This window comes from Leptopilina heterotoma, unplaced genomic scaffold (genome assembly GCF_015476425.1).
Source record: "Leptopilina heterotoma isolate Lh14 unplaced genomic scaffold, ASM1547642v1 Lhet_209, whole genome shotgun sequence".
In the NCBI taxonomy this organism is placed as follows: Eukaryota; Metazoa; Arthropoda; class Insecta; order Hymenoptera; family Figitidae; genus Leptopilina; species Leptopilina heterotoma.
In genome coordinates, this window is record NW_025110924.1 from 2,064,147 (window position 1) to 2,089,961 (window position 25,815).

Consider the following 25,815-nt stretch of genomic DNA (forward strand, 5'->3'; position numbering starts at 1 on the left):
TTCTATTTAAATCCGCCTATCTATATTATAAAACTTCTCTTGGTATTCAATTTACAGAGTTTTTCTTTTTCTTTTTTTTTTTTTATTTCAATTATTTATGCAGGATATATTTAATTGATTTCGAAGGAAATTTCTATACTTGACTAAAGATTTTATTTGTCGTATTAATTTGTGTTATATCGATTTTTCGTCAGTGTGTTATTTTTGCTTGAATTTAAAATAAATGCGAGGAATAAATTTTTCATTCTTTTGCGGAATTATATTTGTACCTATTGCGTAAAAAACTTTGTAAAAATTAAATGAAAATTAAATAAAAATTAAATAGAAAATTTAATCTAGAAAATATAAAGTGTAGTAAAATATGTAAAAGTGTAGTTGCAGGGTGAAAAAGGTGAAAAAGGTGAAAAAGGTGAAATTCAATTTGAATTTGACTTTTCTAATTTCAAGAATAAATATCGAGACAAATGAGCTAAGCTATCCTTTGTGCAGTCCATCGTTTCCTAAACCTTTAACGGCGACTCAGGATTAGAGTTTGGTCTGTACATAAACCTGTCTCCTATACAAGCGATTTATGTTGATCTGCTAATTGCCATTTGAATTATTGTCAGTTGGTCAATTCGCAATTTTATTGCCCTTATCTTCCTTTTATTGTGGAGGAAAATAAAAGAATTGAGAAAATTCCTTATTTTTTAATTTCAAACTTTTAATTTGTTTCTTATAAAATAGTAATTTTTATTTGTATCAAAAACTCAAATATTTGACTGAAATAAATAAATGATCAGTTTAAAATAAGTTATTATTTGTTTTAATTAAATTCATTTTATTAAATATTATTATTTATTATTATTAAATTCAATTAATTATTCACTTGATTCAATTAAGATTTATTTTCGTTCAAAATCAATGTAATTCGAGTAATTCAGTTATTTGAATCAAATATATATTTTTTAGATCCAAATAAAAATTAGTTGAACCAAGTAAATTTTTTTTTCAGTGCACGTAGAGAATAAATTTATTAATTTATTAGAGTTTATTTGATAAATTTATTTGAGTAAAAAAAAAGTATATTGATCTCAAGACCTACTAAATTATTTATTTAACTAAATAAAATTTTAGTTGAACTAAATAAAATTTTATTTGAACCAAGTAAAATTTTATTTGAATCAAATAAAATTTATTTGTTTGAAATAAAAATTCCAGTAGACTCTGAGTGAAATACATATTTTTTCTGATGTGTTTTATTTACTGTTTATTTTATATTTAGTTAAAAGAATATTTTTTAATGAAATTGTTCAAAAAACCAGTTTTCAAATAATTGGCGTTGCACGCAGAAATTTACAAAAATAAGCTACAATTCAATAAAAAAAGAAATCTAAATTTAATTTTCAATGAAATGAAAGGAAAAATTAATTTTAATTGAAAAAAGAATTTTCAGTCAGTATAATAAAAGTTTAATTAAAAAGAATGTTGTATTCATTAAATTTTAATTACTTGAATTAAATTCTTAATCCGGATCAAAATGACCCAGTATGTCAACGGAAATGTTAATAAAATTCTATACACTACATTTAAATATAATACCGCGATTTTATAAAATTTTCTATATGTGAAAAAGAAGTAAAAAAATTTAATCATTTTAATAACTTTTTGAATTCTGATAATATTTCTTTGCATAAGCCGATTTTGTGAAAGAGTGTAAGTAGTCATGGTAGAGCGATAGTCAGATTTATATAACTCTGAATTATCTTTTATTACTTTTATTACAGTTACAGAGGTGATGAATTTTTTTTTCATTTTTATATTCATTATATTTTTAATATTTCTATTATATTTCAGTATTTAAAGAAAGAATGTTTGGGAAATTCTACAGTTTTTTTTAATGAAGAAATTAAAGTGAATTTTATTGGATTCTTTCAAGGTAGATTCATATAAATTTTACGATTTTCGAGATTTAATGGGTACTTTAATTATACATAAAACTGCGGGTTTTGTTTAAAAAAAATACTATTATTTAAATCTAATATAAATTGAAATCAATAATTACAAAAATAGTATGAATTTAAAAAAATTATATGAATCCGTCTGACGGAAGCTTTATCTTTACTACTTGCTCTTCCGCGCAATCAAGTTATATTTAAAATGAATATTATTTAATTAGAAAAAAATTTTTAAACAATTCTATAATTATGAGTTCACTAAAAATTATCTATTACGCTAAATATATAATTATTATTTATTTTGATTATTATTAATTTATTAATAATTATTGAAAAAACAAAAATATAAATTCAAACAAACCTATAATTGTAAATTCATTTAATTACCATTTAATTACATATTTATTATTATAATTTTTTATTTAAATAATTATTTTGGTAATAGTTATTAATTAAATTATTAATTATTCATTTTTTGTTTACTAAAAATGATTCAATTAACAAGAATTAAAATTCAAACGAAACATGAATTTATTAATTACTCGAGAGTGAATGAGAAGAAAAGGGAAATGAATAATTGGTTTATTAAATTTTATTATTTATTATATAGGGGGAGAGGAGTTTTATTAAACAAATTGGTTACATGGAGAAACTTTTACAAAGAGAACGAGCGATATTGTGAATGTAATTTAATATACAAAATTCTAAAACTATCATTCTGTCAATAAGCTCGACAAGAATAATAATAAATAACAGAATTTTGCAAAAATAATTTTTTTTAAAATAGTTTATAAATTAGTAAATATTTTCGGTTCCAATAAATTTTCCTTGTTATCATTTTTTTGGTACAAATAAGTTTTTCTGGTTGAAATAAATGTTTGTTAGAAAAATATTTCTCTGGTTAAAATAAACTTTATTTGTTAGAAATACATTTTTTTAATTTAAATACATTTTGTTTTTGATTTAAATAAATTGTATTTGGTTCAAATAAATTTTACATTTATTATATAAATAAATTTCTTTGGTTCAAATAAAAACGTTATTTTCGCCAAAAGAAAAATTATATTTGTTATAAATAATTATTCTTGGTTCCAATAAATTTTCTTTGTTACAAGTTTCCTGGTTGAAATAAATATTTGTTAAAAAAATTTAATTGGTTCAAATAAAAACGTTATTTTCGCCCAAAGAAAAATTTTATTTGTTATAGTTTCAAGTAAATTTTCTCGGTTTAAATAAATTTTCTTTGTTATCATTTTCTTGGTTCAAACGAATTTTCCTGGCTGAAATAAATATTTGTTAAAAAAAATTTCATTGGTTCAAATAAAAATGTTATTTTCGCCCAAAGAAAAATTTTATTTGTTAATAAATAAATATTCTTGGTTTTCCAATAAATTTTCCTTGTTACAATTTTTTTGGTTGAAATAAATTTTATCTGATTCAAATAAATATTTGTTAAGAAAATTTTTTTTGGTCAAATAAATTGTATTCGGTTCGAATAATTGGATTTTAAATACAAATATTATTTGCGCCCAAAAAAACGTTTCTTTTGTGCGAAATAAAATTTTCATTTGAAATCAAATAAAAGAGTAAAAAGTTTTGTACAAAAAAAAAAATTTCAATAAGAATTTTTGAATTTACAGCACACCTTAAAACACAGCTCGAAGATTACATGATGAATTATCCAAAAGTGAAGATTGTCAGAGCCGAGAAGCGTGAGGGTTTAATTAGAGCACGACTTTTGGGTGCCAAAAAGGCGAATGCTTCGGTTTTGACGTACTTGGACAGTCACTGTGAATGTACAGAAGGTTGGCTGGAACCGCTTTTGGATAGAATTGCACGTGATCCTACAACTGTGGTTTGTCCAGTTATTGACGTTATTGATGATACCACTTTGGAGTACCACTGGAGAGATTCCGGTGGTGTTAATGTTGGTGGATTTGATTGGAATCTTCAGGTAAATTAATTTAACTAAATCAATTTTGCATTCAAACAATGTTTCAAGTTTCATTTATTTTTTTTCAATATTGTTTTCCAATTTTCCCGCTATTCATTGTTATATTATTTTTGCGGCAAAAAATAATTAAATAACACGCATACTGTGAATATTTAATTTTATACGTGTATTTATAATTTTTTTGTACAAGTATTTTTTATTGGAATTAATATTAATAATTTTATTAGAATTAATATTAACAATTAATTAATTAAGTTTTCTTAAGATTTTTCAATTATTTTTCAATTAATTTTCTAATCATTCATTCGAATCTTTAGGGACATAAATTAATTTTGCTAAAGTTTTGAACATTCAAAAGAAGGAATATTTTTTTTATTTAAATATATTTAAAAATTACTAGAAGCAAATTTAAAATAAAATAAATTCAGCATTTTTAAAAAGAAATTAATTTTCTAAATTAACAAAATTAACAAAATTTTTTTTGAAAAAATTAAAATTTATTAATAAATTTTTTTAAAAGCTTATGAAAAAATTTATTAGTACAGATTTTTATTAATTTAAATTTAGAAAGTGAATTAACAAATAATATGACAGGCGATTTTTTTGTAAATTAAATTATACTTGAATAAATAAATAAATACTTTGCTCCTAAGAAATATTATTTTTTCAAATAAAATAAATATTAAATTTTCATTCGATTGTTAAATTTAGTCGATTGAGTTCACAATTTTTATAATCAACGATTTAGAAGAAAAAATATTTTTTTATTTAAATTTATAAAAACTTTTGTATAAAAATAATTCGCATAATAATAATAATAATTCTTTGAATTATTTTGATCAATAATTTACAAAAGAGAAATATTTATGGATAAACAAAAATTTTTTTTTATGTTGGAAAACAGTGGGATTTGATTTTATTTATTTTTAGTATTTGTAACAAAAAAAGATTGGAAAAATAATAATTTTTTCTGTTTTTGCAGTTTAACTGGCACGCAATACCGGAGCGAGAGAAAAAAAGACACAAAAATTCAGCGGAGCCTGTTTGGTCACCAACAATGGCCGGTGGCTTATTCGCAATAGACAAGGAATTTTTTGTAAAGTTAGGCACATATGATAGCGGATTTGATATTTGGGGAGGCGAGAATTTAGAATTGTCGTTCAAAACTTGGATGTGTGGAGGTAATTAATTTTGTACTACAAAATGCATTTTTGAAATAGTTTCTTTTTTTCTCTTTTTTTTTATTTCTTTTATTTTTTTCTCAATTTATTTTTTTAATTTTGATTTTATCTGATTTTATTTTTCTGATTTCGTTTTTTATACATTTTGTTTTTTTTCTCGTTATCTTTATTTTCTCACTTTGCTTTTTTTCTGTCTTTGTTTATTTTTCTCATTTTGTTTTTCTCCTTTTTTGTTTCCTTCTTTTATTTTTTCCTCTTTTTACTTTCTTCTCAATTTATTTTTCTAATTTTGATTTTATTTGACTTTTTCTCATTTCGTTTTTTCTCTTTTTATTTATTTTCTTATTTTGTTTTTTTTTTGCTTTTGTTTATGTTTCTTTTCTTATTTATTTTCCACTTTCTCTTTTCTCACATTTTGTGTATTTTTCTCTTTTCGTTTATTTTTCCCTTTTTGTATTTTTTCTAATTTTATTTTTTTCTCTTTTTGTATTTTTTTCTCTTTTTCTTTATTTTTTCCCTTTTCTTTTTCTGATTTTATTTTTTTCTCTTTTCGTTTATTTTCCCCTTTTTGTATTTTTTTCTCTTTTTCTTTAATTTTTATAATTTCGGTTTTTTTCTCCTTTTATTTATTTTTCTCATTTTATTTTTTTTCTCTTCTTATTTATTTTTTCACTTTTTTCTTTTTTCTCAATTTGTTTTTTCCCTAGTTTTTTTCTCTTTTTATTTATTTTTCTTATTTTGTTTTTTTATTTTCACTTTGTTTTCTTCTCTTTTTTATCATTTTGTGTAGTTTTCTCTTTTTGTTTATTTTTCCCTATTTGTTTCTTTTCTCTTTTCGTTTATTTTTCCCTTTTTGTATTTTTTTCTCTTTTTATTTAATTTTTACATTTTGTTTTTTTCTAATTTTATTTTTTCTCTTTTTCTTTTTCTAATTTTCTTTTTTTCTCTTTTCGTTCATTTTTTTTCTTTCTTTTTCCCTTTTTTCTCATTTTGTTTTTTCTCTTTTCGTTAATTTTTCCCTTTTTATATTTTTTTCTTTCTTTTTCTTTATTTTTCCCTTTTTTTGTTTATTTTTCTCAATTTTATTTCTTTCCTCATTTTGTTTATTTTTTATTCACTTTCGTTTCAATTGGAAGAAAGTTTCTTTTTATCTAATTGGACGTGTTGACTTATATAAAAGAAGATTTTACGATCTTGTGTTCTTGTGGATTTTAGGTACTCTAGAGATCTTGCCTTGCTCGCACGTAGGTCACATCTTCAGAAAGCGTTCACCGTACAAGTGGCGTAGTGGCGTGAACGTGCTCAAGAGGAACAGTATAAGACTGAGTGAAGTGTGGCTGGACGAGTATGCCAAATACTACTATCAGAGGATAGGTCACGACAAAGTGAGTACCTCAAATGATACTCATCGCTTTCAACCTACTTTTTATCCTTACTGCAAGAAAAAAAATCACACCCTTATCTATATATAGTTAAAAGGGAATCTCTAAAAAGAAATTTTATTTAAAAAAAAATTGTCACGAAAAATATAACGTGGGAATAATTATTTTTAAATGGAAAAAAATATTCTCAAATAAGAAGATTTAATTATTTTTTTATAAATAATAATAAAAGAAAACAAGATAAATAATTTTTCTCGAAGAAGGAATAATATTATTCTCATAAAAAAAAATATAAATATTTTTTTGTAAATGGAAAAAAGGGAAGAAAATAGGGGAATAAATTGCAGTGAAGAAGACATTAAGTTTGCAATTATTATGAGAATAGCTTTTTATTCAAATGGATAATAAATCGAAGAGAAAAATGTTTAAATTTTCGAAAAGTAACAAAGAGAACGATATTCGTGAAGGCGCACCGTAAAAACCTCATAAATGAGGCGACGTGTGCTCTGTGTGCTGAATTTTCCCAAGGCAGTCCTCCAGTCATCGAGTTTAATAGGGACATAATTCCGATTTCAATTCCATATCTAAAGTTGGAGGATGTCTCAGCTATTCGCTCTGATTTCCCTCTGAAAAGTTCTTTCTTCGTGCATTCGATATTTACTTATATAATGACATCCACTTTTTTTCTCTCTGATATCGTACAAACTTTTGCCAAAAATATATTTACCATGCTGATTTTAAATATTTTACTATAGAATACTTTAAAAATACTTACTTTACCAGAATACTAGAATTCTTTCTATTTAAAATACAAGAGCACTATATCCCCTTAGTTTATTTTAAAAAAAAGAAAATTAATGGTTTTTTACGTCGGTATCAACGAAATATTTTTTATACCGTAAGCATTTAAAATTTCCACTACTTTAAATTCGCTAATACTAAAAATCAAAAAACTATTCTCAAAAATTATAATCAAATTCTTCAAAACGATTTAATTATTTTCAAAAAATATTCGAAATTCAATTATTTTCAATATTCCTATTTTCATAAAACTTCGCAATAGAATTCAATAATTTAAAAAAATTTTTAATAAAATTCTAAGCAATAATTCAATTATTTTCATAAAAAATAAAATTCTTCTCAGGAAATGAATTATTCTTGAAAATTTTAATAATAGGTATTCATAGCAACTATTCAACTATTTTCATAAATAATAAAAATCATCGCGGGATTTCAATTATTTTTAATACAATTTTAATTAAATTTTTTTGGAATCATTCAATTATTCTTTTAGATTTTAATACAATTCTTCCCAAGAATTCAATTATTTACATAAATAATTCCTCGGAAGAATTCAATTATTTCGAAAAATAAAAAAATTATTCCCGAAAATTAAATTATTTTGAGGCATTTTAGTAAAATTCGTTACAAAATTCAATTATTTTCATAAATAACAATATTCATCACAAGAATTCAATTATTTTTAAAAATAATATAATTTTTCTTAGAAATTTAATTATTTAAAAAATTCTAATAAAATCGTTCCTAAGAATTCAATTATTTTCATAAATAGTAAAATTCTTTTTAGGAATTCAATTATTTTCAACAAAATTTAATAAAATACAACACAGACATTTAATTATCGTCAAAAATTTTAATAGGATTCTTTGTAAAATTTAATTATTTTTAAAAACTTTTCGCAATTAAATGATTTTTGATATCTACTATTTTCATAAGGTTTCCAAACAGAATTCAATTATTTAAAAAATTTTTTGTAAAAATCTTCGTAAGAATTCAATTCTTTTCATGAATAATAAAAATTTCTTAGGAATTCAATTATTTAAAAAATTTTATAAAATTCTTCGCAAGAATAAAATTATTTTTCTAAATATTTAAATTCTTTCATTAATAATAAAATTTGTTGCAGGAATTGAATTTATTAGCAGGATAAGAAAGAAGTAAATATTTTTGATGGTTCAATTATTTTATTATAATTTTTGAATTTTAAAAAGATATTTTTTTGTTACTTTTTCTAATTTGTAATTTGATCTATAAAAAATATGCTGATTAAACAAAAATAATTCTCAGCTAAGCAAAAATGTATATTTAGAATTTTTTCACTGAAAATAAAAATTATTTGGTCCAATTAGTTGTCTATTAGAAAATAAATATTTACTTGAATTGAATAATTTTTATTTAAGCCAAACCAGTAATTTTAGTATTTGAAGCAAATACCATTTAATTCATTTTAAATTACTTGATTCGACGGAAAATTATTCGATTCAAGTAAATATTTATACGATGACAGAAAAATAATCGGTTAGTTGAATCAAATCAATTTTTTTTCAGTGATTTTCATTCCTTTTTTTTTATTTAGAATTTTCTATATGAATATAAATATATTTTTCTAGTGTTTAACTTTGATGCGTACAATAACGATCCCTTTTTGCTTAGCTACCACGACATATTGTTCAATATTTTTAAAATTCCATGTATATACTTGCATTATAATCGCCAAAAATTTGACTTTCCTTTGAAGATTTACTTTGATATTTATATTAAATTATGGGTAAGACTGCAAATTTTCAACAGTATCATCAGACTATTATGCAAGCAGATATTTGAGAATTTCCATATTTTATAGAATATATTGAGAAATTTTGAAAGTCATCTCAAATATAAATAAATTTTTATTTTTTCTTATTATTTTAAATAAATTATAATTTAAGAAAATTAAATCTTAATAAATATCTATTAATAATATTTATTATATTTACTATCACTAATTATGAATTAATCAATTAAAATAATTTAATTTCTGCGAAAATTTGTATTACAATTAAATTTTTGAAAATAATTGAAATCCTGGATTGAATATTATTACCTATTATTTTTAAAAGTAATTGAATTCCTGCGACTAATTTCGTATGAAAATAATTGAATTTTCGAAAGAATTTTTTTTTTTTAAGTAATTGAATTTTTTGTCAAGAATTTTATTATTTTTAAAAAGTAATTGAATTTCTTGAGAAATTAATTGAGAATTTAATTTATTAAATTTTCAAGGTATTTATTTTACTAACTTTCGATAAAAATGAATTTTATTTAAAAAGAAATGGAAAATATTTTATTTTAACATTGAATTTGTTTTTTTAAAGGGTAATTATGGTGATGTCTCCGAACGAAAAGCTTTGAGAAGAAAACTGGGCTGCAAACCGTTTAAATGGTATTTGGACAATGTCTACCCGGAATTGTTCATTCCAGGGGAAGCAGTAGCATCGGGCGAGGTAAGAACAAAGCTAATTGTATATTTTCTTTTAACGATATTCCAGATTGCCGCCCAACTGGTATTTCTTTGCTTTTGTAATCAGTACCAAGAGGAATTTTTTTTTCCAGAATTTCAGAAATGTCACACTCTGTTACTATTTAATTTAAATATTTATTTCCCCTCCTCCATTAATTGAAAGACTCTTTCATAAATACGTAGTATTTTTTTTAATATTCGCTTTTGTATTTTGTTTTTTATTTTTATACTATATATTTCAATAAACACTCAGAAAAAAGAATTTTACTCGGTGCCAACTAGATTTTTTATTTATGTCAAATAAATTTTGTTTAACATTAAATAAAATTTTATTCGGTTAAAATAAAAGTTTTATTTACGTGGAATAAAATTTTTATTTAAAACGAATAAAATTTTTATTTAAGACAAATATAATGACTCTGAGAGAAATATAATTCTTTTTAACTAAAATAAATTATATTTCGTTTAAATAAATTTTTTCTCTGAGTGTACACCTATCTGAAGTGCAAAAAATATTGCCCAAGAATATTTCAGTCATCTCACCGAGATGAAATAAAATTTCTTCACTCACTAATGAGTGTTTATTAAGAATTTAATTTCTAGAACTCTCCGAGAAGTTTATTGAATAGTTAAAATTAAATAAATTCTTTGAAAAGGTGAGTGACTTGAAAAGACATTTTGAAAAATGTTAAATATTTACTGTGACGAAGAATTTATGTCAATTAAGAGTTTGTTTTTTTTTCTTTCTTTAATTTCAAATGATTTAAATTTGAATAGACACACAACACTGAAAGTGGCAAGCAAAAATCTTAGTTACCGCTAACAATCACAATTTGAAAGCCTAACTGCCTCATACCTTGAATTGCGATGCTTGTATCTATTGTATTCACGTGTCACAGTCGATTGTTAGAAGCAGAGACGATGATTAGTGGCGACGAGTTTGCCGAGGAAACAATGCCTTTGACTGGGAAACAATACTCAACCACTGCCGGAGGAAATTCATCTCGATCAGTTCAATCGTTTGGCTTCCGATGGAAAATCTATTCCTTTATGTTTTTTTTTTTTTGCTTTTATTTTTTTACCTCGCAACGTTCAACTCTTTACCAAAAATATTTCTTAACATTTTCTTTTTTATTTTATTTTTCTTTACACTTTACTGAAATTTTTTTAATTTCTTCAGAAATATTATTTTCGATACAAATTTTTTTAAGATGAATATTTATTTAGTTAGAATTGTCTATTTAACATTTCTGGGTTATTAGAAATGTTACAAAATTTTATAAAAGTACTAAAAAAATAAAAATTTTCTAGAATTACGACAATAATTAAATTCTTATAAAGAATTTTCTTACAATTTTTAAAAATAATTGAAATCTTGAATTTTGTTATTTTTATAAATAATTCAATTCCTGAGAATAATTTTACAATTTATATCCTACATAATTGAGTTCTTCTTAAGAATTTTCATACAATTCTTGAAAATAATTAAATTCTTGCGAAAATTTATTTATAAAAATAATAGGATTCTTCTAAAGAATTTTTATTACTTTATAATTGAACTTCTACAAACAATTTTATTGTTTATAAAAATAATTGATTTTAGGAGAATATTTAGACAATTATTGAAAATAATTGAATTGCTGCAAAGAATTTTATCAATTTTTATTATTTTTTGTGAAGAATTTTATAACATTTTTGTAAGAAATTCAATTCTTGCGTAGATTTTTATTATTTTTAAAACTAATTGAATTCCAATTAAGAATTTTACTATTTTTAAAAATAGTTTAATTCTTTTGACAAATTATATTGCAACTTTAGAAAATAATTGAATTCATAAAAAGAATTTTGCTAAGAATTCTATTGAAATTTTTATAAATAATTGAATGTTCAGCCCAAAATTTTATTCTTTTTGAAAATAATTGAATTTTCCATCAAAAAATTTTATTATTTTTCAAAATCATTGAATTTTTACCAAGAATTAATTTTTATAGAAATAATTAGATTCAGGGGAAGAAAATTTTTACTATTAAAAATAATTGAAATTTTATGTACAATTTTATTGCAATTTTAGAAAATAATTGAATTTCTGCAAATAATTTGATTAATTATGAAAATAATTGATTTTTCTTGTAGAATTCTTTAACGATTTTTCAAAAAAAATTCAATTCTCGACCAGGATTTTATTATTTTTGAAAATAATTGAATTTTTGCGAAGAATTTATTATTTAAAAATAATTTAAGGGTACAACATTTTTACAATTATTGAAAATAATTGAATCGCTGCGAAGAATTTATTATTTATAAAAATAATTGAATTCAATAGTACAAAATTTTTACAATTATTGAAAATAATTAAATTCCTGCGAAGAATTTTACTATTTATAAAAATAATTGAATTTTTCTGAAAAATTTTATTAAAATGTTTAAGATGAATGGAATTTCTGTGTAAAATTTTGTTATTTTTGAAAATAATTAAATTCTACTAAGAATTTGGTTAGTTTTTAAAATAATTGAATTCCTGAGAAAAATTATACCTATTATTTATATAAATAATTGATTTCAGGAGAATATTTTCACAAATATTAAAAATAATTGAATATCTGGATTAGAATTTTATTATTTTTGAAAGGAACTAAATTCGTGACAAGAATTTTACAATTTATGAAAATAATTGCATTTTTCTGAAGAATTTTATTACAATTTTAGAAACAAATTGAATTGCTGCAAAGAATTTTATCAATTTTTATTATTTTTTGTGAAGAATTTTAGAAAGAAGCTTTGAAAAAAATTCTATTCCCTCCATGAATTTTATTATTTTTGAAAATAATTGAATTCTTGAGAAGTTTTGCATTGCAATTTTTAAAAATAATTAAATTCCGCGAAGAATCTGTTTAATTATGAAAATAATTGAATTTTTATGAAAATTTTTTTTATAATTTTTCAAAATAGTTAAATTCCTGCTAAGAATTTAATTTAATTTTTAATTTTATTTATCTTTTTTTTATTTTACCTAATTTAACTTTATTTTTAATTTTATTTATTTTTTTTTATTTTACCTAATTTAATTTTATTTTTGCAATTTTTAAAAATAATTTGAATTCCTGCGAAGAATTTTATTATTTCTGAAAATAATTAAATTCCTACAAAGAATTTTGTAGTTTAATTTATAAAAATATTCCAATTATTATGAAGAATTTTATTAAAAAATGTCTGCAGAATAAATCTTTCGAATCTGAAATTATTCCATAATTGAAGTTGATATTTAAAAGAAATACATAATTTTGTAATTTTCACAATTGTAATGAATTAAATACGGAGTTAATTTTCCAAGTTATTTATAATTAAATTATTGGAAAAATTATTGAGATTAAAAATTTTTTTTTTTTTTTTTTAAATTTTTTGAGATTTTTAAAATTTCAAAATAATTAAATTTTTACTTTCTGCATTCCTTACTAAAAATGGAAGTAATTATTTCTCATCTATTTTATGAAGGGAGAAATGTTTAAAATTAAATAAAAAAAGAGATAAATCTCAAGCATCGGTTGTTTATTGAAAAGATGACTTTGTCCTCATCGGCAGATAAAGACGATGATGGCTCAGTTATTTGAGGAAATAAAACCTTTTCGGTCATCCGGAAATCGTATTTGTCGAGTTCTCGACGGCACGTAGTTGCAATATGTACTGCTCGAATTATTCACGGCAGTGTACGGTTTCCGAGCTGGAAGCAGGGTTTTGTGCGACCTATAAATTTCCAGCAGTGTGGGGGAGGTTTTTACGTGATTTAGCCAATGGCGTGAAAAAAAAATCAACACACTGGTACCGGTCCTCCATGTGTGCGTGTGCGAAAAAAATAAAAAAAAAATATCACGACTGCACGTATAGGTGAAAGTGATGAAGACGTGTAGAGAAAAGTTTTCATAGAAGGAGCGCGCGCAAAATAAACCGACAACATAGAGAAATGGAAGGTGGAAATAACGTGAAAATATAAGTTTACAATGCCTGCTAGTGCGCAGACTGAAATTGTTATTTTACATGTGGCACGGTTGTGTTTTAAAGTGAGCGGCGTAAAATGCTCTCCTTCTCGGCAAAAATGCCTGCCCATTCGTCAGAGAATTCTCTCTCCTTCACCTAGCAGCAGACGGTGAAACGATTTTTATTTACTTATTTCTTTTTTTTCTCTCTCCCCCAACAGCTTGCGCTTCAAAGAATTTATCACTGAATCTTTACGTTTGCTTCAGTTCATGAAACAAACTCTCAATTCAAGAACAAAATTTCTAGAAAAAGAATTATTCATCGATATTTAAAAAAAATTTTCATTTTTTCCCAACTTTTTCACTATAATTTCCGGATGAAAAATAATTTTTATTTTCAAAAAAAGGACATTTCCTTTTTTTTGAAAATAAAAATTTTCTCCCATCTGAAAAGTTGGGGAAAAATTGAAATTTTTTTCCCAATCCTGCGATTAAAGGAAAAATAAACTTGTTTTCGTGAATAATGATCATTATATTTACCAGCAAATACATCTGTCATTTTTTATGGATTCCAGAGAGAAACAAGAACGATCTCGATGTTCTCGCGTTATTCCGGAAATCTCATGAAATTCAAAAATATTCAACAGATTTGATTCAAGTCCCTAGACGAGGGTACGACGATAAATGGGTTTTGACAATAAACGTTCGTACACGTCAACTGCTACCAGCCTCGGCACTCTCACGGCAAATTGACTAACACCAATGTTTTTCTTTTTTAAACCAAAACAAAGAGCGCTGAGAAGAGTACCTGTCATAGGGGGCGGAAAAAACGTATAAACGCAAAGGGGAAAAATGATGAAGAAGAATTAAAATTAATGGCCAATATTTCAGAGACGAAATTATATTTTCTACATAAATTTTAATACAATTCTTCGTTATAATTTAATTGTTTTTATAAACAATAGAATTCATCGTAGAAATTCAATTAGTTTCGTAATAAATAATAAAATTCTTTTGCAGGAATTCAATTATTTTAGAAACAATAATATTATGCCAATAATTTCAATTATTTTCGAAAATTTGTAATAAAAATGTTCGCAGCTTCTATTCAATTATTCTCAAAAATAAATGTAATTATTTTTTCGAATAATTCAATTATTTTTAAAAATCAAAAAAATTCTTCGAAGGCATTCAATTATTTTAGGAAATAAAACAAATTCTCCCTAAGGATACAATTTATTTTATATTCAAATATAAAAATCAGAGGAATTTAATTATTTTTAAAAATTGCAATAGAAAACTTCTAAGCAATTCAATTATTTTCAAAAATTGTAAAATTTTTCGCAGGAATTCAATTATTTTCAATAATTGTAGAAATTTTGTACTATTGAATTCAATTATTTTTACCTATAAATAATGGATTCTTTGCAGAAATTCAATTATTTTTATAAATACTAAATTCTGCGCAAGAAATCAATTATTTTGATAAATAATATGCTTCGAAGGAAATTAGTTATCGTTAAAAATTGCCATAAAATTCTTTATATTTTTTCAATTATTTTCATAAATAGTAATATTCTTTTCAGGAATTCAATTATTTCCAATAATTGTTGAAATATTCTACTTCTGAGTTCAATTATTTCCATAAATAATAAAATTCTTCTCAAGAATTAAATTATTTTCAAAAATAATATAATTTTGTACGGGAATTCAATTATTTTTAAAAATTGGCAAAATATTCTCCTGAAATCAATTATTTTTAGAAACAATAAAATTCTTCGCAGGAATTCAATTATTTTTAGTAATTGTAAACATGTTGTTTCCTTGAAGTCAATTATTTTTATAAATAATAAATTCTTCTCAAAATTTCAATTATTTTCAAAAATATTAAAATCCTCGTTGAGAATTGAATTTTTTTTTCAAAAATTGTTAAAGAATTCTACAAGAAAAATCAATTATTTATATAATTAATAAAATTCTTTGCAAAAATTCAATTATTTTCTAAAATAACAATAAAATTATTCATAAAAATTCAATTATGTTCAATAATTGTAAAAATTTTCTTCCCCTGAATCTAATTATTTCTATAAAATTTATAGAAATATTTTTGCCAAGAATTTATTATTTAATAATAAATTCTTGGCAAAAATTCATTTATTTTCAAAAATTATAAAATTTTGGTCTGAAAATTCAATTATTTTTAAAAATAATAATTTAATTTTGTGCGGGCAATTCAATTATTTTCAAAAATTGAAATAAAATTCTTTACAAAAATGTAATTATTCTAATGAGTAATGTAATTCTTCGCAGGACTTTAATTATTTTCCAAAACTGCTATAAAATTCTTTGCTAAAATTTAATTGTTTCCTAAAATTATTTAATTGTGTTGCATTTAATTATTTTCAATAATTACAATAAAAAACTTCTAAGAAATTCAGTCATTTTCAAACATAATAAAATTCTGGGCGGAAATTGAATTTCTTTAAAAAATTGCTATATAAAATTCTTCCCAAAAAAAAAAAAATTTATGAAATTCTTCGCAGCAATTCCAGTAGTTTCTATAATTGGAATTAAATTTTTCAGAAAAATTCAAATATTTTCATAAAAATAGTAAAATTCTTCTCAGAAATTAAATTATTTTCTAAAGTTGCAATAAAATTCTTACAAAAAATTCAATTATTTTCAAAAATAATAAATTTTTGGACGGGAATTAAATTATTTTCAAAAATTGAAATAGATGTCTTGAAAAAAATTAATCATTTTCTAAATTATAAAATTTTTCACAGGAAATTCAATTATTTTCTAAAGTTGCAATAAAATTCTTACAAAAAATTCAATTATTTTCAAAAATAATAAATTTTTGGACGGGAATTAAATTATTTTCAAAAATTGAAATAGATGTCTTGAAAAAAATTAATCATTTTCTAAATTATAAAATTTTTCACAGGAATTTAACTACTTTCTAAATTTTGTAATAAAATTAATTTAAACTTGTAATAAATAAATAAATAAATAAAAAATTATTTAGAAGAATTTAATTTTTTTCATGGATAATAAAATTCTGTGCAAAAATTTAAATACTTTTAAAAATTATTATAATTATTCAGGTGAATAGTTTTAGTACAATTTTTGAAAGTACTTGAATTTCCATGCAGAATTTTTATATTAGATTGAATTCCTGCGAAGAATTTTAAAAAACAATTTTTTTAATTTTAAATTCTATTTTTTCTGAAAATTGTAACTGCTTAGTTTTAAAAAAATGCCTTTTCTAAAGTATTTAATTTATTATAAATAATTAATAATTTCACGATAGTTATTAAAAAATTTAATTATTTAAAATATAAAATAATAAAAAATTCATGATTTAGAGAAAAACATCGAGGTACAGTTTTAAATTTCATGGTGATAAAAAAGTTTTCATAGAGAAAAAAAATTATTGAAGAATTCAATGTTAAGTTTTAGGAAAATGTTTTTGAACGCCAAAAAGGTCAAGAAGCAGATTTTTTACAGTAATTTTAGAAAATTGATATTTTTCCGATACATTTGATAAAATCCCCCACATTCCCTGATTTCTCCAAACGAATTTAATTTTCCCATGACTTTTCCCCCCTCACACTCATTGCTTTAAACTACGTATGTTAGGAAAGAGTCTTTTAAATTGAAACTTTCACTCAGTTTTCAGTTCTGCAATTAAAAAATTAATTTACAGAAAGAAAAAGTAACTTTTTAAACTTTTGCGCATGATACCAAATTCAAAAGTTTGTTTCAGCATCAAAGGCTTCCACGTTCTCCTCTGCCATCAAGTTTTTTCACAGCAATCTACATCCATTGGAATTCTCATATGTCCTAAAAGCCCTGGAGTGTCATTTGGTTTTAATCAATTTTTTTTCTCTACCCTAGCAACATCACTCGACCATTTGGAATTTTAAGGGGAAAACGTTGGATGATTTTTTTAGCACTTTCAATGGACTTTTATGTATAATAGAACGCGCGCATATTTGGATTAGACTCACAGACTGTAAACTTTTATGTTATTTTGCATGCACTATATTTATCCTTAAACCGCAGATACAGCGTTCGCATTGGGTAAAATCAAAACTTGGAAAAGAGAGCAGTCGTCAGCCGAAACATCGTTATCTCACACATGCATAAATGTAACAGTGTGTGGGCGGTTCGTCAGAAACAACCACAATGTCCGTTTTTCGATTTTTTACTGCTCATTTGAAAAATGGAAAGTGCACTGTCGATGGTTTAGCCCCGAAAAAAGGGAAAAAAGAATGAGAGGAGAGAAAATGAAAAGAGCGTATAGGGAGATATGGAGGAGTCACGTTTTGGAGTTTGCTCGTTAATATTGCTTTTGACTCTTAAAATGTTAAAATTACGCTTGTTACATATCATAAATTTTGTTCTGAAAATTAAAATTAGGAAAAAATATTCAACTCTACTAGAGTCTTATTTCATAAATAATAAAATTCTTTTTAAAAACTCCAATTATTTTCTAAAATTGCAATAAAATTCTTCAGAAGAATTCAATTATTTTTATAAATAGTAAAATTTTCCAATTTAATTATTTACAAAAAAAAATTTCAGCCGATAATTCAATTATTTTCAAAAATTCTAATAAAATTCTTGTGAAGAATTCAATTGAGGAGCAAGTTTTCAAAAGTTGATAAATCCATATTTTCTTATTTCGAGAAAATGAAACAAATGACTTTTTTCACATAACCACTATAGTTAATTTTAAATTAAAAAATTTGTATTAATTTATTTTTATAACAATCTTTTAATATTTAAGACGTTCTGTTTTTAATAAAACATTATCATAGTGATTTAAAGGTTTTGGTAATTTTTTCTAATAAAAAACATAAAAATTATAAGTCATCTTGGTTATGTCAAAAAGTTTTTAAATTGAAAATTCGTTGTTAATAATTTTTTTTTCTTACATTTAATAGTGACAGGTCGATTTGTGAGGTCTTTAAAATATTAAATTTATGTTTATCTTAATTTTTTTAAAAATGGATTTATCAGCTTTTGAAAATTTGCTCCTCAATTATTGCCAATAATTATAAAAATATTCTTCTCCTGCATTCCATTATTATTTTAAATAATAATAAAATTTCAACATGCAATTAAAACTATAAGAAATCAAAATCCATTGAGAAAATTTAGATGCGACAATAATTTTAAAAGCTATAATGAAAATTAAATTGGCTACAATTAAAGAAGTATAAAACAATATAAAACAGCATAGAAATCAATATCTATATATAAAATTTTAAAATCAATTTTCTTTCCTGTTTCAATCAATTTTATCAATCTCAATTTCAATCATTTCAAACTATTAGATATTTCTTTATTTATTTTTGTTATAGGAACAATTAGCAAAAAATTGGAAAAACTATTTTTTCTTATTTTTGTTAAACATGGTTTTTGTAACAAACATATTATTTTTTTATTCATGAAAATCATATTAAAAAATATAATTATTTGATAATTGACAAATCTTTTATTTGAATCAAATACATTTTTTTCAGTATATCTCAAATATAAATTTTAATTAATCGAATTCTTATTTTTATTCCACAATTTTTATTGATACAAAATTGTAGCTCGTTGGAATATATTTTGAAATTTTTAATCTTCAGTTACATGAAGAATAAAATGAAATTAATCAAAATCTTAATAAATATAAATTATTTATTTGGATACAACTTTATTATTCGTAATTTTTTTTTGGCACGTTTTTGTCACCTATTTTTAGAAAATAATTCACTTTTTCACCTATTTCAAAGAAAAAAGGTACTGCAATCTCTGAGATTAAATATTTGTGACACTCCTATACTTTTACGCTCTTTTCATTTAAAATTTTTAGTAAATATAAAAAAAACTAGTATTAAGTATTTTATATCCAGTGGATGATCAATAAACGCAGAAATTAAAAAAACACTCATAAAGAATATATTTTTGCAAAAATATTAAATTTTATTTAACAAATTGAATAATTTAATTGAAATATTTAATAATTTAATTTTATAAAATATGAGTCGTCGATATCTTAAAATAACAAAAAATTTCTACATTCATTTCAATTCTCAAGAGAGAAAAAATTACTGTCTGACTGAAATTTACTTGAACTACTGATTTTTACATTCGAGGAGTTTAGAAAAAATAAGTCCGATTTAAAATTATATCCAGCACTGATTTCAAAATTAAGAAACGCAAGAAATGTAATGTCTGACTAAAATTGACTTTAACTACTGATTTTTAAATTACAAGTGTATAAAAAATTGGGTCTGGCTTAAAATTTACTTTAACTACTGATTTCCACATTACAAGAGTCAGACACAATTTTTCTAAACTCTTACAGTAAGAAAATTAGTAGTTGAAGTAAATTTCAAGTCAGACAGAACAGAATTGTGTTGTCTGACCAAAATTTACTTCAACTACTAATTTCTTAATAAAAAGAGTATAAGAAAATTTTGTCTGACCTAAAATTTACTTGAACTACTAATTTTCTCATTACAAGAGCATAGAAAACTAAAGTATTGACTATAAAATTAAAAAAAAACTACAAATCTTAGGACAGAAACCTTTTTTAAATCAGTAGTGAAAGTAAATTTTAGGTCAGACAAAAATTTATTAAAACTTCTGCAGAGTGGAAATTAGTAGTTTTAGTTTTAGTTAGATCACAAATAAGTAGTTACAGAAAATATAGTCAGACACAAATTTTCTAATCTCCTGAAATTTGTGAATTAGTAGTGTAAGTAAATTTTACGTCAGACTTTTGACTATTTTTTAATTCTGTTTGAAAATAGCAAATGTTAAAAAAATTGTTACAAAATTAACATTATGGGAGAAAATGTGTCGTCTGACTAAAATTTACTTCAATTACTGATATTCAAATTGCAAAAGTCTAAGAAAATTGGGTCTGAATTAAAATTTACTTCAACTACTGATTATCAAATTTCAAAAATTTGGTCGCAATTCTTACAGAAATTGAATTTTTATATTTAAATAATTTAATGTTTGGAGAATTTCATAAAAATTATTAACGCAATAATTGATTTAGACATAAATTTTATTTGAAAATTCTATAGAAAAATTATTAAATTTTGGAAAAAGGTCAATCATTAAAATTTAGTCATTAAAATTATTATATTTAGAAAAAAATTAATTATTTAAAAGAATATTTATAAAATTCTTATGAAAAATTCAATTATTTTCAAAAATAACACATTTTTTTACAGAAATTCAATTCTTTTTAAACATTTTAATCAAATTTTTCGCAATAATTCAATTATTTTCATAAATAATAAAATTCATCGCAGGATTTCAATTATTTTTGAAAATTTTAATAACATTCATAGTAACTATTCAATTATTTTCACAAATAATAAAATTCATCGCAGGATTTCAATTATTTTTAATACAATTTTACATAAATTGCTCCAAAAATGTAATTATTCTTAAAAATTTAATTTCAATTCCTCGAAAAAATCAATTATTTAAAAAAATGTTCTTTTTTAAATTCTTTGGAAGAATTCAAATATTTACAAAAATATTACAATTTTTCCCAGGAATTCAATTATTTTTAAATATTTTAATAAAATTGTTCGAAAGAAATCAATTATTTAGAATACAATTTTAATTAAATTTTTTTGAAATAATTCAATTATTCTTTTAGATTTTAATAAAATTCTTCCGAAGAATTCAATTATTTTCATAAATAACAATATACATCACAAGAATTCAATTATTTTTAAAAGTAATAAATTTTTTCTTAAAAATTTAATTATTTAAAAAAATTCTAATAAAATCGTTCCTAACAATTCAATTATTTTCAACAAAATTTAATAAAATACAACACAGACATTTAATTATCGTCAAAAATTTTAATAGGATTATTTGAAAAATTAAATTATTTTTAAAAATTTTTCGTAATTCAATGATTTTTGATATCTACTATTTTCATAAAGTTTCCAAACAGAATTCAATTATTTAAAAAAATTTTTGTAAAAATCTTCGTAAGAAGTCAATTCTTTTCATCAATAATAAAAATTTCTCAGGATTTTAATTGTTTAAAAAAATGTTTATAAAATTCTACGCAAGAATAAAATTATTTTTATAAATGTTTAAATTCTTTGATATGAATAATAAAATTCGTTGCAGTAATTAAATTTATTAACAGTAATTTTCGTCAAAAATATTTACTTCTTTCTTAACCTAAGAAAGAAGTAAATATTTTTGATGAAAATTAGGAAAAAGTCAGTAAATTAAATATAGAATGTAATTTTTGTCAATTTTGTGAAGTGTCTAAAACCAGCTTTTTTTGTCGTCAAGTTTAATTTTTCGTTAGTTATTTTTTTACTACTTTTTTTAGTTTGAAAGTTACTTTTTGCTACTTTTTTTAAAATTAATTATCGAGTGCGAAGTCTGTAAAAAATATGTTGTCTACAAATTTTTCTTCTTTAAATTATTGATCAATAGAAAAAATTTTATTTTATTCTATGATTTAATAAAATTTATTTATTTCTCTAGAATTTAATTATTTAAAAAATTGTATAAAATTCTTCGCAAGAATAAAATTTGAATTATTTTAATAAAATTTATTTTTATTTAAAGTAAAATAAATAAAAAAATTTTGTTTGGACAAAAATTAGAAGGGAAAAATTCATCCTTCTAAATCGTTAATTTTATGAACTTTGCGAACTATTCACGAACGTGTATAATAAAAGGGAAACAAAATTTTATAGATGTGGAAATTTTATGTGTAATTTTAACAAACGATGACTCTTGCTCCAGTGTTTATTCTCTTTGTTTGAAATTTTTTTTTAATCCTGTGTTAATTTGATCGGAAATTTATTTATTCACAAATAAATAATTATTTATTTGAATTTTATTTATTTGCTTTCAGAAATGTAATAATTGATAAATTATATTAATAGATAATATTAAAAAATAATAATAATAATTAATATTAATAAATAATACTAATAATTAATACTGATAATGAATTAATATATTCTTTTTCGAATGACAGATTTTTCAGGGATATAGAAAAAATAATGATTTTTAATAAAATTCTATGTAAATAAATACAGATTCGTAATTTGGGTGAAGGAGGCAACACCTGTTTGGATTCGCCGGCTCGTAAGGCCGATTTACACAAACCGGCTGGACTGTATCCCTGCCACCGACAAGGCGGCAACCAGGTACAATAAAAAAAAAAAAAAAAAATGGGAAAAAATATTCCCCAGAGCAATTGGTTGCCGATTAAAACCCATCCCCAATGGCAGCATTGCTGTCGACGGCTACTTATCGATCCTTGGAAAGCCGTGAATCGGTTGGAATTCAAATGGTGCTCGCGATAAAAGAGAGAATGACTAGTTTATTTAAATTGACGTGCTGATGCCAAAATGGGTGTTGCGAAAGATATTGCCTTTGATCGATATATCAGTTTATTATTTTCATTTTTGTTGCCCCGTTATTTCTTTGTCATGTATTCTCTTGTAAATTGATTGAAAGCTAATAGCTGTAATTAATCGCCCCCGACATATATTTCAATTGTTCTCAAATTACGAGATAATATTAAAAATGAATCAACGGGCATTTTTGATTAAAACTATTATTCGTTTTCAATTGAAAATGGTTTTTTCTTTTTTTGCTTCTTTTTCTTCAATACGCGGGAAATGATTTAAATGAGTTTTTAAATGCGCCTTTAATTCCAAACGATTTACGACTTTTCAAAGAATCTTTATTGTTTAACTTTATATTTTTGTGTTGTTGCATGTGCAAATTGCTTTATTTGTGTGTGTGTAGTGGAGTAAATTTGAAATAATGCAAGTTTTGTGATTTGCCCTGTTTTTCTTTTGTGAATGCATATAAACGAGAAAATAATATCATCAGCTCTTTGCTATTTGTGTACACTTTCTAATCGGTGCGTCTCTGCTGAATTTGAATGCAGATAAGACAACTTACTAGTGGCGTGTGCATAGATTCGCCAGGAAAGCCAGAAGACCTACACCAACCGGTAGGCCTTTGGCCCTGTCACGGCCAGGGTGGCAATCAGGTACACGTTTTATAGTCTTCCGTTTAAAAACAAATGTAACCTTGGTAGCATGCCTTTAAATATGGTGATGGTATATTATCTTCAACATCGAAGAAAATTTTCCTAATATAGGGAGAAAATAAAAAAAAAATATAATTTTTTGGTGTCGAGTTTTCTTTTAGCAGGGTTGCCATAGGTCAGGAAATTCAGGAAATTCAGGAAAATTTATTAAAAGTACGAAAAAAATTAAATTTTTAGAATTCCTAAGAAAATTCTAAATCCTGATTTCTAAATATTTTTTAAATAATTATTGTAGGTTATAAAAATTTAATATGAAGATGAAATAAATAAATTTCGTTTCTTTGGAGGTTCATAGCTTTAGAATTATTGATAATATAATTAATAATTAATTAATTCCATATTTTTGTATTTAACAATTTTGAAAATAAAATATACAGATTTAACTAGATTTAAATTTAACTTTATTTAGAAATAAAATCAATTAATAATAAATAATATTAAATTAATCTCTTTCATCATTGACCCTTTTTTTTTGAAAAAATCTATATTTAATCAAGGTTGTCATATGTCAGGGAGTTTCATTAAAAATTACTGGAAAATTATTAAATTTCCAAATTCTAAATTTTAGAGTTGAAAATATGGAAAAGATTTATTTTTTCTTGATTTTTTTTTCATTGTCTTTCAGACTTTGAAATCGCCACGAATTTTAATAGAAAACCCTAAAATTTCTTTCTTCTAATTCTTTGGCGACTAATTTTACTACAAAAGTTCAAAATTAATTGAAGTTTAGAACAGTTGCATTTACAATTTTTATTAATAATTGAATTTCAAAGGTAGCTATAAACAAATCATTCAAAAATTGTTTTTGAATCATTTTTTAAGACATAATTCAATTTTTGAAATATATCTATAATAAAAATCTTTTTGAATAGTTGAAAATTTAAATGAAAAATAATTTATTTATTTTAAGTATTTTGTTACAATTTTTGAAAATTGTTTAAATTAAATTTAAAAATAAAAATTAATGAAAATTGGCTTCCAATTTTTTAAAATTCAATATTTTCAGTGTTTTTAATTACATATATTTCCAAAAATCTAAATTCATACAAAAATAATATTTCAGAATAATTTTCAATATTTTGAAAACAACATTTATTTTCAAAATTTTTATTTTTATTAAATTAAAATGTTAGAAAATTTCGAATTTTAGATAATTTCAAATAAAAATTCTGAAGAAGTTAGTTTTATAAATAATTTTTATTCAAATATTGGTAAAATCAACTCAACTTTTTGAATATAATATTTAATTGAAAAATTGTCAAATAATCGAATGTATTCACATAATTAAATTGAAAAGAAAAAAATTTTATATGTATTTTAACATTTTAAGTGAACTTTCTTATTTACATATATTAATATTTTTTTAATTATTGCTAGTAATTGAATCAATGCGAAGAGTATTATTATTTTTAAAATAATAGAATTACAATTTTCGAAGATTATTTCTTTCTTTCGAACAATTTTATTTTTGAGTTTTACGATTAAAATAATTGGATTCTCAAAAAGTTTTCACGAAAGTTATTAAAAATAATTGAATTAGAGAAGAATGTTAGTTAAAAATTACGTTAACAATTTTCATAAATAAATAAATTTCAAATGGTTTTAATTTGAAATTTTAGAAAATATTTCAGTTTTCAATAAATGTATTTAAATTTTTTTTAAAACTTATTTTTTCAAACAATTAAATAACTCCAATTTTTATTTTCATATATAATAAATCTCATCTCAGAGTTTCGATTATTCAATTACTTTAATAAATAATAATATTCCGGACGAAAATTCAAATATTTTTAAAAATTTGAATAAAATTATTCGCCTGAATTATTATTTTCATAAATAATGAAAATCATCGCAAAATTTCAATTATCTTCAGTTTAATTTTACTTGAATTCCTCAGAAAATACAGAAATTATATATTGACAAAATTGTTTATAAGATTTCAATTTTAGAAACTTTCAAT

General features: G+C 22.5%; 1 protein-coding gene across 6 annotated transcripts in view; it reads left to right on the forward strand.

Annotated features, from left to right (window-relative positions):
- The window catches only part of LOC122501314 (putative polypeptide N-acetylgalactosaminyltransferase 9), a 266,782-nt gene that overhangs the window by 226,485 nt on the left and 14,482 nt on the right, over nucleotides 1–25,815 (forward strand). For 5 of the 6 annotated variants that reach the window (XM_043610669.1, XM_043610671.1, XM_043610670.1 and 2 more), the window contains 5 exons: nucleotides 3,578–3,891; nucleotides 4,874–5,072; nucleotides 6,288–6,457; nucleotides 9,610–9,738; nucleotides 22,828–22,938. In XM_043610669.1, coding sequence (XP_043466604.1) covers nucleotides 3,578–3,891; nucleotides 4,874–5,072; nucleotides 6,288–6,457; nucleotides 9,610–9,738; nucleotides 22,828–22,938 — 923 coding nt within the window. Of the gene's footprint in view, nucleotides 1–3,577; nucleotides 3,892–4,873; nucleotides 5,073–6,287; nucleotides 6,458–9,609; nucleotides 9,739–22,827; nucleotides 22,939–23,690; nucleotides 23,796–25,815 lie in introns of all 6 variants that reach the window. The other variant, XM_043610674.1, reaches the window with a different exon arrangement.